Below are 16,558 nucleotides of genomic sequence, written 5' to 3' on the forward strand. Positions count from 1 at the left end.
AGACAAGATTGCCATAGCTGTAAAGAAAGACCGCTACCTTCTGGAGTACGGCTACAGACTGTTTAAGAAGAACGAAAGGGTAATCAGCCAACACCAGTACATTCGACAAAAGCTGAGGGAACTTGGCAGGCTGATGCTGGCAGCAAAAAAAGTCGCACCAGTGAACACTATAGAAGAACTTATAAAACCTGAAAAGTATTCTCATGTTGTCACTGCTGCAAGATGCTTAGCTGAATTCAGTGATGAAACGGGCAAATATAAATATCCATCACTGGCTCGCAAAGTTGTACACAGCTTGCTTGCTTTGGCTATGTTTAAGAAATCTGAAGGATTGAAGGCAAGAGATAAAGAAACAGTCCAAGATGTTGAGGACTTTGCACAGCTTTACCAAGAAAGCTGGAAATTTGACATTGCAAGCCAAGCACTGATTCAGCTCAACCAGTCCAAGTGGAATTCCCCTCAACTCCTACCATTCACGCAGGATGTCCAAAGTCTTAATTCCCATTTGTCTGGAAAAACAACAGCAACACTTAGATGCCCTGAAAGAAGAGGCTTCCCCCTCAAACTGGAAAGACCTGGCTAAAGTGACCCTGGCACAAGTTATCCTCTTCAACCGCCGCAGAGAAGGAGAGGTATCCAAAATGTCTTTGTCTGTGTACTTGTCAAGAGACCTATCAGAAACGCATGAAGACGTTAACTTGGCCCTGACAGAACTTGAGCAGAAGCTTTGCAAACATTTTGTCCGGATAACAATTGTTGGAAAGAGAGGAAGGAAAGTTCCTGTTCTCCTCACTCCACTCATGAAGGAATGTCTTGATACTCTCGTCGAGAGGCGAGAAGAATGTGGGGTACTGACTGAAAATGGTTTCTTGTTTGCATTGCCTCATTCTGTCCATCACCTCAGGGGTTCTGACTGCATAAGACAGTTAGTGCAAGAATGCAGTGGCATCAAAAATCCCAGAGCTCTGACCTCAACAAAACTAAGGAAACACATTGCAACGCTCTCCACTGTTCTAAATCTGAAGAACACAGAACTTGACCAGTTGGCAGACTTCCTTGGCCATAACATAGATGTACACAGAAAACACTACCGCCTTCCAGAGGGGACCCTTCAGCTCGCCAAAATAAGCAAAGTCCTCCTGGCATTGGAGCAGGGAAAGCTAGGAAAGTACAAAGGAAAGAGCCTGGATGAAATTCACATTGATCCAAATGGTACTTATATATTATATATATTTTTATTTATTTACATATATTTTAATGGAAACAGTTTTGAACAGGGCAAGCTTGTATTGGCTGGAGTTTTTGACTATAACAGCACAATTCAATTCAACTATTTAATCAGTCTAGCTATTTATGTTCCCCTTGTTGTACTCTTGATTGTCAGAGGTAGATCACTACACTTTCAGCTGTCCAGCTCATTCATACAGTATTTTGTCAAATCACATTTCAGAGGCTGTTGAAATTGAAGTTTGTTCACAAGAGGATATCGAAGGTATGTTTGAAGCATTTTGACACTGGTTCTGAATTATCAGTCATTGGATTTGAATATTTGGGTCTAAATCTTGGGAAAAGTGACGATATCTTATCACACAACATTTAAAGCTTTCAAATATTCTGTGACTTTATAGACTCAAAAAAATTGTATCTGCTATGATTTAATCTGTCAAATTAGAACAATATGCACAACTTTCTCTGTCACCTTAGATAGATTCACATTATATACTAAATTATCAGAAAGAAAGATCAAATGCAGTCAGTTTCTGGAATGCTAGTACTATCTTGTTTATTTATTTAAACTATTTTCTTTTTTCAGATGCAAGTATGGCAGAAGATCAGGTTTCAGAAGATGAGACCATCACCACACCATCACAAGAAAGCCCCTTTGCCAAAAACCAGAGGACAAAGTTTGCTAAAAAGATAGGTAAGCTTCTTAAATGTATTTATGAGAAACATGAGGAACTTGATTCATACAGTTTACAGACAAAACAAAATCAACAAACACAAACCAGTTATGACTAGGGTCATCTATGGAATATGTAGTGTGTGTAAAATTCTTAAAGGACCTGAAATAACTCTTCATTTATGCACATTTCTATGACGGCCCTCTTGGCAATAATGGTGCAAAAGTAGGTGCAGACAAGGGTATTGTGTTATTAGCAGGGGGGGTTAAGGGTGGAGGGAAAAAACCCTTATAGTCTGAGTGACAAGTAACTACTGTATATACAGTAGATGCATGGAGGACATGGGGGCCTAGTGGGTGTTAGGCATGTGTTTCCTACTGCAATTTTTGAGGTCTTACTGTAAGTCTCTTGTGAAGGCTGCAGAGGCGTGTCTGTCCCTGCCTTGATTATCTTGTTCATAGTCCTCACAATCTTGTTCAAAATCACACTGGGTTGTTGAAGAATCAGGCAGGTTCATGGACAAATTCTGCCCATTTATCTGTTAAAAACGCAGGCACCATGTACAAATTATATACAATCTTTATTACAATTTTATAGTTGTTGCAATGACAAAATTAGGTATGCATGACAAACAAAAATGCAGCCAGCTTACCAAGAGCTACTTCATATTCATATTTTAGTCTATAGCTGTCTCGTTTTTCTGTTTAAACCTTTTTCTCTGACCAGATGCCAGTATACCAGAAGCTCAGGAATCAGAAGACGAGGACAGCACCGTATCCCTACAAGAGAGGACCTCTACAGAAAACCAGAGGAGGTTTTCAAAAAAGAGAGGTAAGAGAGGTACTCCTGCCCTCCTGCCCCTTCTCCTGCAGAGACATATGTTCATCCAACATTCTTATCAGCAGTTGCTCTTATTAGCTCCTTATCCAGTGTTCTTATCAACAGGTGCTCATTAAAAATGGTGAACCCTCAGTGACTGTCCTACTTACGACTTCAGAGTTACCAGTAACTTTGATACTCCTGTGTCCCAAAGTTAGCTTGGATATTTACTATTTTAGACTCAATCTAGATAAGCACACATCCCAATTATTTTCACATTCCAATTATCTTTTGATCTATACAGCTGTCCTAGCTACATCATATGATAACACACAATCCTTGAACAAGAAAAGCTGACTTTTTCCCACTACAGTACGTTAAGAACACGGCATGTTATTTCGCTGTGTGGCATATAATATGCAAGACAAGCTTACAGCTTTGGTATCTGCATCATGGCGTCACAGACTTCATGGCTTTCTAATAACATGATCAAGGTTTTAGGGCTAAGGAGGGGATATAGACTTAAATATTCATATTTAAAACTCGGAGAATTGTGGTGGGTTGTGGGATAACTAGGCCTATGTCTGAACAACAAAAATCAAAAAAACAAAACAGAACATGGTCTGCCGCTCATGACAAAGCATGCTCTCTTTCCCTCTCTCGTCGAGCAGCTTCACCTCCCTGGCCCTGCTTGTCGATTCTTTCTGTAAATTAATACAATAGAGACAAATAGTTAATACTGAAAGTACTATTTACAATACAAGTACAAAAAGTAAGCAAGGCTGAAACATTGTGTTCTGCTGTAGCTACTCCTCACTTCACCACGTTTCTGATGCTGTTTTCTGACGTCTTTTCCTCAGCCTGTCCATCAATACATTTGTAGACAGAAACTCCAAAGCTTCTTGTGTGTTGTAGCCCTGTTTTACTTTGGTTGATAACTTTGTTTGGGTTTGTGGCTGAAACATATTGTTGATCATGTAATGCAAAGAGCTCTAACAGGCATATGAACACATTGCGACTGTCTTCAATCACGTCCCTATTTCACCACCACATTTTTCTTTCTTTTTTTTATTTCAAGTTTTGTGAGGGAAGAAAACTAATAGATTATCAACCAGGCTTTTAGATTTTGACCAATCATGACACAGAGGTGTGACAGAGACTCTAGAAACATTGCCTGTTGGAGAGAGAGGCAGAAACCACACAAATCTTCTTAGCCAATACGTGCAATAAATCACTTGATGTTTCAAATGAGACATTCATGTTCATTGTAGTTACAAGTTAAAGTTCTTATAACTCTGTAACTTGTCCTTTTTATGCCCATTTAGGTAAACAAACTGTTGTTAAAAGAACCTGGACAACAGAAGAATGTGCTGCAGTAGAACGTCATTTAAAGAAATTAATTCTGATGAACCAAGTCCCAGGGAAGGAGGACTGTCAGCGCTGCATCACTGCAGAACCTCAAGCCCTGAAGAATCGAGACTGGAGGGCAGTCAAATACTTTGTTAAAAATCGAATTACTTCTCTGCGAAGAAAATTTGAATGAAAGTGTTTCACTTTACAAGGTAATAGACAGGCTTGTAGGAGGAGGTGCTATAATATTTGAGATAGCCCTACTGGAGGCAAAACAAAACATGCAAATGATTTTATATTCACTAACACAGACTGAGCTCAGGTGCCTCAATTTTCCACTCAGTCTGACTGTATTGATTTCTGATATTATTTAGTGAATATGCTGCAGTATTAATAAATTCAACCACTTTACATTACCTTCTGGGTCAAATTGACCCAATCTGTTCCCTTCCTCCATCCTTCCTTCTTTCCTTTCTCCCTTCCTTCTTTCCACAATCCTTTTTCCCTTCCTTCCTTCCTTTTTGACCCAATCTGTTTCCTCCCTCCATCTATCTTTCCTTCCCTTTTCCCTTCCTTCTTTCCTCCCATATTTCCCTTTTTCCTTAATCCCTTCCTTCCCTCCTTCCTTCCTTTCGTCCTTCCTTCCTTCTTTCTTTCCCTTTGTCCATCCTTCCTTCCTTGACCCAGATGGACAGCAGGAGGGTTAAGGCCATCTACAATAGTTGCCAGTGTTGGCATGTTTTTATGTTATTATGCTATTATGTTGTGTTCTTATCAACACAAGGAGCTGTTGGACTGCTTTCCTGATATCAAAGCTCACTGTAATAATCAGCAGTTGATTCATTTTAAGCAGGTGATTGTTTTTTGATTATCACTGCTCTGTCTACCTAATGTGAGGAGAGGAGATGCAGGATGTAAACCTCTGATGCAGCCTTGCAGTTTTTTTGTTAATAAAAAACTATAGAAACAACTAATAAGTCCATCTAGTTTTTGGTCCCTGCTAAGGTAGAAAGACTTGACATATCTGTGTGTGTGTGCAAGTGGATCCCACAAGTAACAAATGCTAGAAACATGTCCCATAAGTGACCAAAAAAACTAGCGTAGAGAAGAAACTTTAGAATATGGCTAATCTAAAGTGACTGAAATTTTTTTTAATTTTTTTTAAGCTTGCCTGATTTTTTACAGAGCTCTGGGACCATTGGAAAGGGTGGGCCCCACAATTGGGTTAAAAACTCATGGCCCCAAAAAGGGACAAATACAAGTATGTGTGTGTGTGTGTGTGTGTGTGTGTGTGTGTGTGTGTGTGTGTGTGTGTGTACTTAGCCCAAAATTGGGGGCATTTTTCAGAATACACACCAGTTGATTGGGGACAGCTTTCCAATTGGGGACAAAATTCACCGTCCCCATTTAGTCTTCAATATAAACGTATTCTACAAGCTCCAACATGCATTTCTATCTAAAAATGGCCGCTGTCCCCCAAAGTGATTTTTTTCAGATATTGTGTGTGAGTGTGTGAGCCCCCCCCACACCTCCCACTCAATCTGTGTATAATCCTGCACACTGCCCCTCGTGGATGTGTATGGAATTACATGATCTCTCTCTCTACTCCATGTCCCCGAATTCACTATAAACTTTCTGATAAAAGTGTAAAGCAGAATTGAATAGAATAGACAGCTTTATTGTGAGTGTAGTCTAGCAAGCCAAGAGCTAGCAGGCTGGAAGACTCTCTGGTGGCTAGTAGACCCACAGCTAGCATGCTGGGGGTCTGTGTTTAGTCGGCCAAACTTGGTTTGACCCGAAAAGTGGAGAGGGGTCTGGCTGCAGACCTGCACTCTCAGGACCCATGACCTGCACTGTCAGGACCCTTCGTTGGAGACATGCACTGTGACGTCACCTGCACTGTGAGGACCGGAAGCGACAGGCGAGTTTACCTGAAAGCACGTATTTTTCATTCGCCATTTGAACTGTGGAGACAACGAGGTGAGTAAAAGTCGAGTGAAAACAACTTTCTTTCATACGAAGAAACAGAAACAGTCTTTATTCACTGGAACGTTACGTTGCACACTATATACTGTAAAGTTATAGTAATTTTAAAGAATAATTTTTTTTAAAAACTTTTGGCTAGTCTTTAGCGTTGTTATCGTATCGATAGTGCTCACTTAAATGTGCCATTTTTCGTATCGATAGTGCTCACTTGTGTAATTTTGTTTTACTTATTGCAACATTAATTGTCTCTTACAGATGCATATTTTTCAATAACTATATACTGTAAAGTTATATTAATTTTAAACAATCATGTTTTTTACTTTTGGCTCGTCTTTAGCGTTGTTATCGTAGCGATAGTTTTTACTTAAATGCGCCATTTATATATATATATATATATTATTGTTTTACTTATTACACGTTATTTGTGTCTTATAGATGCATATCTCAATAACAACCGCCGGCACTACGCCCATAATCAAACGCTGCACGTCATGTTGCAAACTTTTTCACTGCCCTCTGTGCCTACGATTTAAGCCAGCTAAATTGTCGAAGCTGCAGAGCCACATGGAGGTACACACAAAAGGTGGCATTTTATTTAAAGGTAAGCATAATCTATTTGTCTGTTTGTTTGTACTCATAAGTATTAGCCAACGCTACTAACTTCTGGCAGGTTGTGGTTTGGTTTGTAAAAGGGTAAAAGGAAAATGAAGGGAATGTAGGTTGCAGTGAAGAACATCTGACAACTCACTTTTCTGTGTGTCTTACTGTTCTGAAATGATGTAGACATCATTTGTTATATATTAATTATTTTTGTAATTCTGTGTGCATTAAAGATTTCAGCATTAAATTAAAATGATTGTGCTTTATTCCTAGTATGCCCTTTACACCACATTGGATGCTCCATACGACTTTTCTGTTGTAAGTTGATTCATGCATCAAAGTAAGCTCAACATTACAACAACAAAACATTTATTATGACATAGTGTAAGGTTGTTGTTGTTTTTTGTTTGGTTGTTGTTGATCATTTTCCAGATGGACTTGCCACTGTTGCGACAGTGGTGGTGTATCCTCCTCATAGAAAATTTTGACCTGGGAAGGTGAGACTGCAAAGATTTTGTTATTTGACTTGAAGTTGACAAGACGTTTTTATTTATTTATATTGTTTAATCATTTTTTGAGCTATGGAAAGCTGTTCGCCCACTAGACAGATGGATCAAAAGCCCTTCTGCGAGGTGTGGTGCCACCAGTGTTTCGGCTAAAAAGGACGATTGGTGACATTACTGAGGTCAGATTTTTTTTTATTTTGTTTGAGTTCTGTCTGAATTTTTCTTTTATTTCTGGTCAGAAACAATATTTTTTTGTACTGAAATTGTGGGGTCACTTTAAAGAATATGCCATTCACAAGATAAGGTCAGACCTGCTGTCTGCAATTTATAAATAAAGTGTTTAGATAATGTGTGATTGGATTTGACATTTGTTGAGCTCTCCAATGGTTCTAGGTCGACCTATTAGAGGAGGACAATGATGGGATCTTCACCGTTTTTCTTTTTTTTTTTTATATATATATATATATAGCTTGTGTTTTTAATATTAAAACTTATCATTTTGCTTATCTATATTTTCAGGAAGAAGAGCAGCAGGCAGAGGTCTCCAAGAGAGCCAGACTTGCTGATATGGACACACCAGTGGAAGGTGGAAGCTTTTTCACAGTATCTATTGGTCAGATACTGTTGGTGTGGCAGCTATAGTACAGACATCTTTCTTTCTGTCTTTTCCATAGGACTCGGTTGAAGAGCGCATACTTCAAAATTGCAGACAAGCAGCAGAGTGGGTTGAGGCCAACAAACAACTGTTCTCTGCCAGAGTGGACCTGCCTGACGTTCTGGGAATGGGGGAGAGGAACAGGCAGAGGCTGCTCTGCAATTTGGGAGGTTGTGGAAGGAAGAACTGGATGAGGATGAAAGGGAAACGATCCTGGAGCCTTTCAAAATTATATTTCACAAAATAAACGACATGTGGATATTTTGTGAACAGGTGGTCGACAAAATCCCAGATTTTTTGTCATATTGTGAATGTTTGTCAGAATAAACATTACAGAACATTTGATCATGTTGTGACTTGGTGTGTTTTTTATGTCCCTTAATATCCCTTAATAATTTGATTATACTGTAGATATCAAGAGTTAGGGTACTATTTAGTGGTACTAAGGTGTTCCAGCAGCACAAGAACATATATATTTTTTTTATTTAATCTTTATTTTACCAGGAAAATAGACCCGTTGAGATTAAAAATCTCTTTTACAAGGGCGTCCTGGCCAAGTAGCAGCACAAGTTACTAATTTAAAATTTCCGTTGCATTAAAATAACAAATCAAGTAAAACAATAACAAATTAATTAAAACAATTACAGACAAGGGACTCGGTCTCAAGTGTTCTCATCCTGGAATTAAAATCACTCAAAGGAATCAGTTCTGTTAATTTCAAATCCTTTTGTAAATTGTTCATTGAGGTAGGAGCAGAAAAAGCAAAGGCCCTTTTTCCCTGTTCTGTACGAAAACAGGGGACAGAGAGTAGCAAATGGTCATTGGAACGCAGACCATAAGAGCCAATGTTCCTTACTGTGATTAGGCTGCAGATGTAGGGGGGCAGTAGTCCGAGTATTTCCTTGTATGTAAAAGTGTACCAGTGAGTGAGTCTCCTGGTAGCCAGTGCAGGCCATTGTACTCTGGCATGTAGTTCACAGTGATGGGTTAGAGCCCTACAGTTAGTGATGAACCTCAGGGCAGCATGATAGACAGAGTCAATCTTACTCAGGCATTGAACTGAAGCGTTCATTTACAGGAGGTCTGCATAGTCTAAAATGGATACAAAAGTTGCAGAGACAAGGCGCTTCTTAACATCAAAGGAAAAGCAGAATTTATTTCTAAATAAAAAACCTAGTTTTAGTTTGTTTCTTTACAAGGTTTTCAATGTGGGCTTTGAATGTCAGCGTGTCATCAAGCGAGATACCAAGATATAATTGGCAAAGATATAGAACCAAACATGAAATTTATGGTGGTTAAGGATAAAAATACAGAATAATACATAATAATATATATATATATATATAAAGAGCAGTGCGATAAAGTCAAAATGAAATGATAATGAAATAGCAGTGACTTACTCTGTAGTACACAATAAAATAAATAGCAGTGACTTACTCTGTAGTACACAATAAAATAAATAGCAGTGACTTACTCTGTACAATAAAATGTACAGTATAGGCCTATGGCATCTTATGAGATGTTGGTTTATGAATATGAGCCTAAGAGATTAGTTTACAATAAAAATAAAAACAATATACAATAGACCGGGAATTGATAGATTTTATGTCGTACTGTTTACTAATTAATTCATTTGAGGAAAACCTCTTGAAAAATATAGCGTTTAAAAACGTTTAAAAATACGTGCTTCCGATACACACGCTTTTATTTTTAAATTAATCCACTTCCGGTCCTCACAGTGCACTTCCGGTCCTCACAGTGCAGGTGACGGTCTGCAACAGGGTCCTGACAGTGCAGGTCTGTGGGTCCTGACAGTGCAGGTCTGCAGGTCTGCAGCCAGACTCTCTTGGAAAAGTGCGCAAGCCTCATCTCCTGGTTTTACCGCTGCAGCAGTCTAAATGAAGACAACGATGACGGGTAAGTAACTAAATTAAGTGACTGTAGACCAGTAGCACCTTTGTAGAACATAATCCCATAAAAAATAGCGAGTTATTCATAATATTTACCAGGCCAAACAATAATTATTCCTCATCTGGATAGTTTAACTAGTCCTGTCCTGCTAGCTAGAGTTAGCGTGTAGCAAACGTGTAGCATCGTTAATGATTGCAAGGTCCGCGATTTTCCTGCTGTTTGTGTTGCTGTGGGTAAAAAATGTCGGTCGGCAGGGCTTTCACCACCTGGAAAGCATGTTCATTCAGTCATGTCGAGTTTCCGTTACACGCCAACCGCCTTTGATGTGACGTCATATGTGACGGGACTGTGATATAGATATAAATGTACGTGTTGATCCCATTAGTTGCATTAAATAGTGGTTGTTGTGCTTATTTATTGCATTTAAATATGCCGGAAACTGTAGAAACCTGCCTGTGAGGTTTTGGTGACGCATGTGCACTGTGTGCCGGTCAGCCAAACTACCACTGCACCGGCTGCGCTTTGCCTTGCGCCGAGAGTAGACCACCTTCGGCGTAGCCTTTTGCCACTAAACTTCCACTGCGCCTTGATCAATACGTGACACCGCCACTCCCATTTCGGCGCACCTCGGTCTACCAAACTCCAAACTGACCGTGCGCCGGGCTGCGCCGGTCGAAACTTGCACTGCGCAGCCCGGCGCAGCCTGCGCCACCCTACGCCGCGCCACGAAACTAGAGCCCTAAGTGAGCTATGATGTTTGTCCATGTAACTACTCTGTAAATTAAGAAATGGGAAAGTAAAGTAATAAGTAGTGAAGTTACTTTTCAAATGCAGTAACTAGTAAAGTAATTTCATTACAATTTACAGTAACGAAGTAACTAATTACTTATTTTGAGTAACTTCCCCAACACCGTTCAGGACCGCTGACTTGTATCATCATAACAGAGTCCTGTAATTTTCAGCCTCCTTTCATATTAAATAAAAGGGGGCAATGCATACCAATGATCTTCTGAGCTGTCAGGATGTGGGATATCTGTTCTGATCATACAAGTCAGAATAGTGCATGCATGTGGAAGCCTACTTTCATGTGAGAGGGGTTCCCCCTCAGATATAATTTTGTTATTAATTGTTGGAATATCCCTTTAATTGGGTGGTTGTGATGACACATAAAACTGTTCCTGAACATTTTTGAACAGATAATGATGGCTGATGATGGCTGCAGTTTAAAGAATCCTTCCAGAAGGAGGGTGCGGATGAAACCACAACATGATGCAGAAAAGCACATAAGACTTAAAACTGACAAAGAGGGTCTTAGACAGGTGTTTGTGAACTCTTACAAAGGTCAGTTTTTATCTACCTTATATTCTTTTTCTACATGTATTAGTTTTGCTTAAATATGAGCTTCAGTGTAAGAGATGGACTACTAGCCTGGTTGATACAAGCATATCATTAACATAGCCTACTTCTTTTTCATTTTCTCATAAAGGGAGAGGCGTTTTTGCTTCAATACCTTTCAGCAAAGGAGATTTTGTACTAGAGTACAGAGGGAAACTTCTTACTCCAGACAATCCTCCTGTCGTCGAGACCTACAGTGAAACTGAAGCAACATATCTCTTTGATTTTCAATGGAAAGGGAAATCTTGGTGGTAAGTTAGGCTGAATATGCCATTTTTGCAGCTGTAGTTTGTAATTAGAATTCACTGATGTTTAGAAATAAAAATTCTGATCATGATAAAGTAATTTAATACTGAGTGTCTGCCACTACCAACTCTTGGTCCAGGAGTACATATTCCTAATTGTTACAGCTAGACAGTTTATACGTTAAGTACATTAAAAGTATCACAATCAATCCAATGTATAAGGTTGATATTTAAAAAGCTCTGCAGTGCATAAAAATCCCATCATCCATACAAGGTTTTATTTTTTTTTTATTTTGTCTCCTACTCTAAGATATTTTATGTAAGCCGCACACATATACACACTTTGTGGCAATGTCTTTGGTTAAGGGAACGGGAGGTTCTGTCAGCCATGAATAATGTGATGCAGCCATGTGGCTGTCTTGGTTGACTATATTTCAGTGTGAACAATATGTTAGTATTTTGATTTGTTGGTATTTTTGGTACTTTATTGAGAATCACACTATACGAGACAATTAAATAGGGGATGTTTTTGTTGTGCATTAATGCCATTTATTCCTAGTCTTGATGCATCTCTGGAGGACCAGTCGCTTGGGAGACTAGTAAATGATCAGCACAAAGCCCCGACCTGCAAAATGCGGACAATTCAAGTGGACGGCATGCCGCACCTCTGTCTCTTTGCACTCAGAGACATTGTGCCAGGGGAAGAGATAACCTACAATTATGGTGAATCGGACTGGCCATGGCGCAAACAAGTATGATAAGTGGTTACCCATCTTAAAATTTACAATGTAGAAAGAAATGCAACAGATGTCTTTAAATAATCATTTTCCTTCTTCTAATGTTTGGTCCTTAAAGTATGCATTCATCAAACAAAAACCCTATTCACAAGACATCCAACATTCTACTATGCAAAACCGATTAATGGGGCTTAAATAATTTGTGTCTCCGTGCTGTTTGTTGCAGAAGTGTGTGTGAATTCTGTTGCTTTCTCGAACTGCAGATTTCCACTTCTCCTGTGGCCGCACCATCAACCGGTGATGACACAAACAGCAGCCTTCAGTTGCTGGTTCCTGCCGAACATGTTCAGCACTTGTCTTCCAATGTCAACACGGTATGTGACTTTGCAGCAACAAAGACAAACGTAGTTCAACTGATTATGTACTAGTGTACGAGGATAAACGGTGTCCTTGCCCACAAAGCTAGTTCCAGTCCAGATGTTCACCTAAATTACCACTTGACCAGTGGCTATATGACAGCACAGTTAATCCAGTGTGTTTCACTTGCCCAAATACTGATAGTCTATGTTGAATTGTCTTTTGTTGATAGCCACATTGTTATTGTACAGAATTATATTGATAGCATGGGGCTCACCACGCAAACGTCCCCATTTTGGCAGATACACAATGTGTGTGGAATGTCCCCACTTTTAGGTTAGACTTGTGTATTGGTGGTGAAGAGGTGTAAATCCATGAGTGTCCCCAATTTGGCCCAAATAGAAAGTGTATGTGTGTGGAGTGTCCCCACTTTTAGGTTAGACGCAGCTATTGGAGTCTCAGCAGGTTTAACCTCAGAACAACATGTCACCATCATCAATGTCTGGTACAAAAACGCTCATAGTGTTTCTCCCTTTGTCGAACTGCAGATTTCCACTTCTCCTGTGGCCGCACCATCAACCGGTGACGACTCAAACAGCAGCCTTCAGTTGCTGGTTCCTGCCGAACACGTTCAGCACTTGTCTTCCAATGTCAACACGGTATGTGACTTTGCAGCAACAAAGACAAACGTAGTTCAACTGATTCTGTACTAGTGTACGAGGATAAACGGTGTCTTTGCCCACAAAGCTAGTTCCAGTCCAGATGTTCACCTAAATCACCACTTGACCAGTGGCTATATGACAGCACAGTTAATCCAGTGTGTTTCTCTTGCCCAAATACTGATAGTCTATGTTGAATTGTCTTTTGTTGATAGCCACATTGTTATTGCACAGAATTATATTGATAGCATGGGGCTCACCACGCAAACGTCCCCATTTTGGCAGATACACAACTTGTAGAATATATTTGTATACTGGCGTACACAGTCTGGCCTAAGTTTTCTGTCAGAAAAACTGCAGCCACTCCAGAGGGGGTTTTAATCCTTCTTTAATGGATTTCCATGAAGCATATACAGGTTGTGTTGTCTTGTGTGTTTCCTATAGTACAGAAACAACAATAAAGACATCAAATGATAAAGAAATGAAGCGATATGACTGTTAACCAAAACATATATCACACTACACAAAGGCATTGAGACAACAACTGATGCTAAACATCATTCTTCAATGGCCACAAGGGGGCGCTTCAGACTGCACCGCTACATCCGACACATCAACTGTAGCAAACTCAAATTGTCGGATAAAAGGAAAAGTCTGTGTGAGGGAGCACGCATCAAAACGCTTCTACCAGTTTGGATACAACACACACATCAGGGGAACATAAACAATCAGTACAAACTCACCTTGCATTCACGCACAACAACAACACAGAACGACACGTGTCGTTCTGTAAAAACCCAGATCCGCTCGACACTGCCACAATTGACGAGGATGTGACGGATGTGACGTTTGGTTCGGTGATGGTGACGTCAAACGTATCAGTGCAGGGAAGTTTGCACACAATGTGTGTGGAATGTCCCCACTTTTAGGTTAGACTTGTGTATTGGTGGTGAAGAGGTGTAAATCCATGAGTGTCCCCAATTTGGCCCAAATAGAAAGTGTATGTGTGTGGAGTGTCCCCACTTTTAGGTTAGACGCAGCTATTGGAGTCTGAGCAGGTTTAACCTCAGAACAACATGTCCCCATCATCAATGTCTGGTACAAAAACGCTCATAGTGTTTCTCCCTTTGTCGAACTGCAGGTTTCCACTTCTCGTGTGGCCGCACCATCAACCGGTGACGACTCAAACAGCAGCCTTCAGTTGCTGGTTCCTGCCGAACACGTTCAGCACTTGTCTTCCAATGTCAACACGGTATGTGACTTTGCAACAACAAAGACAAACGTAGTTCAACTGATTCTGTACTAGTGTACGAGGATAAACAGTGTCCTTGCCCACAAAGCTAGTTCCAGTCCAGATGTTCACCTAAATCACCACTTGACCAGTGGCTATATGACAGCACAGTTAATCCAGTGTGTTTCTCTTGCCCAAATACTGATAGTCTATGTTGAATTGTCTTTTGTTGATAGCCACATTGTTATTGTACAGAATTATATTGATAGCATGGGGCTCACCACGCAAACGTCCCCATTTTGGCAGATACACAATGTGTGCGGAATGTCCCCACTTTTAGGTTAGACTTGTGTATTGGTGGTGAAGAGGTGTAAATCCATGAGTGTCCCCAATTTGGCCCAAATAGAAAGTGTATGTGTGTGGAGTGTCCCCACTTTTAGGTTAGACGCAGCTATTGGAGTCTGAGCAGGTTTAACCTCAGAACAACATGTCCCCATCATCAATGTCTGGTACAAAAACGCTCATAGTGTTTCTCCCTTTGTCGAACTGCAGATTTCCACTTCTCGTGTGGCCGCACCATCAACCGGTGACGACTCAAACAGCAGCCTTCAGTTGCTGGTTCCTGCCGAACACGTTCAGCACTTGTCTTCCAATGTCAACATGGTATGTGACTTTGCAGCAACAAAGACAAACGTAGTTCAACTGATTCTGCAGTCTGGTAGTTAAACATCAATGCAGTAAACATAATTAGGTATCAGTTACATTATTTGATTCTATTGTCTTTCAATCTTGTTCATTCTAGCCATTTCAGTCCAGGATTACTAAATTGAAACAGCACCATGAGAAGTGCTCTGCACGCTACATGGCCTCAGAGGAAGAACGCAATGAAATTGAAAGACAGCGTACCTTCCTTTTGCATAAGCGTAAGCTTCTTGATCAACAACTAGCACGGTTGGATAATGTGAGTATACTATAGGTGTATACCGGTTTAGTTATGTCAACACTCGTTTTAAGATTTTTTTATTATAACTTCTCTCTCATGAAAGAGAAAAGTACAAGTCACCTTTTTCTTTCTTACCATATGTAGGAAATAGTAGTTGCAGGTGTACAATTTATTATTTACGGATGGACAAGAACTTCTTATCACTTGGCCCGAATGACAAAATAATGAATACATCAGTCACCATCACTGTCAATATCACACTATTTAAATCTTGCTTTGTCACTTAGTGGATTAGGTTTGACGTGGGGAAACTCAATTGTATACATAGTTTTAATGATGCCATTCATATAAATTAGATGTTCCTTCTATTTACTTCTCACTTAACCTTAACTTTATTTTTGGGGCATGTTTCTGTGCCTAAAAATTCCCTTGAATCATGCAGTGAACCGTTAGTGTAATCCAAAACTAAAGTCAGGACAGGCGATCTCTTCACCAATCATACTTAATTTAAAAATCTATTGGCCCTCATATATAAAGGGAGCATATGCACCAATCTGATTTTGCTCAGTTCAAATGGTATACAAAAAAGAAAATCACCTTGCATTTTCTGCAAGGTGAAAGTTATTCTGCCTTTATGACATGATTCTTCATTCTGCTTTGCACAAGAACAATTTCATTTTGTTTGAACTTGTAACGTAATTTCACTGCTTGAATCATGCTTATTCTTGCAATAACATGTGGGCATAGCATGAGAGGGAGGCATCCATTATTAGAAGCTGCAAAAATAAAGGTTTCAAATAATCCATAAACACCATCATGTTCTCTCTTTTTTTTAGAGCAAAGAAGATACCTCAGATGAATCAATGGATGAAAGCAGTCATTCTGACTACAATGATGTTGATTACATACCTGACACTGATGGAACTAACTCTGATGTCAGCATGTCTTTGTCCCCTGACAAACCACGACAGAGGTTACAAGTTTCCCATATGATACCAGTGATGGCAAATAACCCAGACAAAGAAAGCAGCTCAACGGACAGCCCAGACAAAGAAAGTAGCACCAAAAGAAATGCAGTAAGGAAGAAGATGGGATCATCATTCATCCCAGGAAAAAAGAAGAAACGGACAGTCAGCCTGCAGGAAAGGAGGAACACATCACGCCATCCTGAGAAAGGTAGTAGTGCGATTGTCAGTCCAGAGAAAGACAAGGGTTCAATTGAGGTACCACGTACCACAAGTACACAGGAGCGTCGAGTGTATG

The 16,558-nt window shown here is 39.9% G+C and overlaps 2 protein-coding genes and 1 long non-coding RNA gene across 4 annotated transcripts; all 3 read left to right on the forward strand.

Moving 5' to 3' along the window:
* Positions 1–629: 629 nt before the first annotated feature.
* LOC142397113 (uncharacterized) lies at positions 630–4,457 on the forward strand. The gene is made up of 5 exons (XM_075480466.1): positions 630–1,212; positions 1,451–1,492; positions 1,814–1,921; positions 2,628–2,732; positions 4,046–4,457. Exons 1-5 carry the CDS (start codon positions 642–644, stop codon positions 4,261–4,263), a joined length of 1,044 nt encoding a protein of 347 aa, XP_075336581.1. The 5' UTR covers positions 630–641; the 3' UTR covers positions 4,264–4,457.
* A 1,053-nt stretch (positions 4,458–5,510) lies between these two features.
* On the forward strand, positions 5,511–7,749 carry LOC142397115 (uncharacterized). 2 transcript variants are annotated; one of them, XR_012772666.1, is made up of 5 exons: positions 5,511–6,050; positions 6,492–6,657; positions 6,930–6,974; positions 7,089–7,341; positions 7,682–7,749. It is a non-coding gene; the product is annotated as an uncharacterized LOC142397115 (long non-coding RNA). The 2 variants fall into 2 exon arrangements; XR_012772665.1 differs by having other exon boundaries at positions 5,511–5,991.
* Positions 7,750–9,199: 1,450 nt separating this feature from the next.
* On the forward strand, positions 9,200–13,236 carry LOC142398137 (histone-lysine N-methyltransferase set-1-like). The gene is made up of 7 exons (XM_075482116.1): positions 9,200–9,734; positions 10,925–11,069; positions 11,215–11,374; positions 11,928–12,120; positions 12,369–12,479; positions 13,011–13,121; positions 13,210–13,236. The coding sequence occupies exons 2-7, from the start codon at positions 10,928–10,930 to the stop codon at positions 13,234–13,236; spliced, it is 744 nt and encodes a 247-aa protein (XP_075338231.1). The 5' UTR covers positions 9,200–9,734; positions 10,925–10,927.
* Positions 13,237–16,558: the final 3,322 nt, after the last annotated feature.

Source organism: Odontesthes bonariensis, chromosome 13 (genome assembly GCF_027942865.1).
Source record: "Odontesthes bonariensis isolate fOdoBon6 chromosome 13, fOdoBon6.hap1, whole genome shotgun sequence".
NCBI classification, from domain to species: Eukaryota; Metazoa; Chordata; class Actinopteri; order Atheriniformes; family Atherinopsidae; genus Odontesthes; species Odontesthes bonariensis.

Coding starts and splice junctions, on each gene's coding strand:
- LOC142397113 (XM_075480466.1), top strand. CDS start 642: ATGTCTTTGTCTGTGTACTTGTCAAGAGACCTATCAGAAACGCATGAA. Junction 1,213..1,450: donor AATTCACATTGATCCAAATG/GTACTTATATAT, acceptor ATCACATTTCAG/AGGCTGTTGAAATTGAAGTT. Junction 2,733..4,045: donor GAGGTTTTCAAAAAAGAGAG/GTAAGAGAGGTA, acceptor ATGCCCATTTAG/GTAAACAAACTGTTGTTAAA.
- LOC142398137 (XM_075482116.1), top strand. CDS start 10,928: ATGATGGCTGATGATGGCTGCAGTTTAAAGAATCCTTCCAGAAGGAGG. Junction 12,480..13,010: donor TGTCTTCCAATGTCAACACG/GTATGTGACTTT, acceptor GTCGAACTGCAG/ATTTCCACTTCTCCTGTGGC. Junction 13,122..13,209: donor TGTCTTCCAATGTCAACACG/GTATGTGACTTT, acceptor TTGCCCACAAAG/CTAGTTCCAGTCCAGATGTT.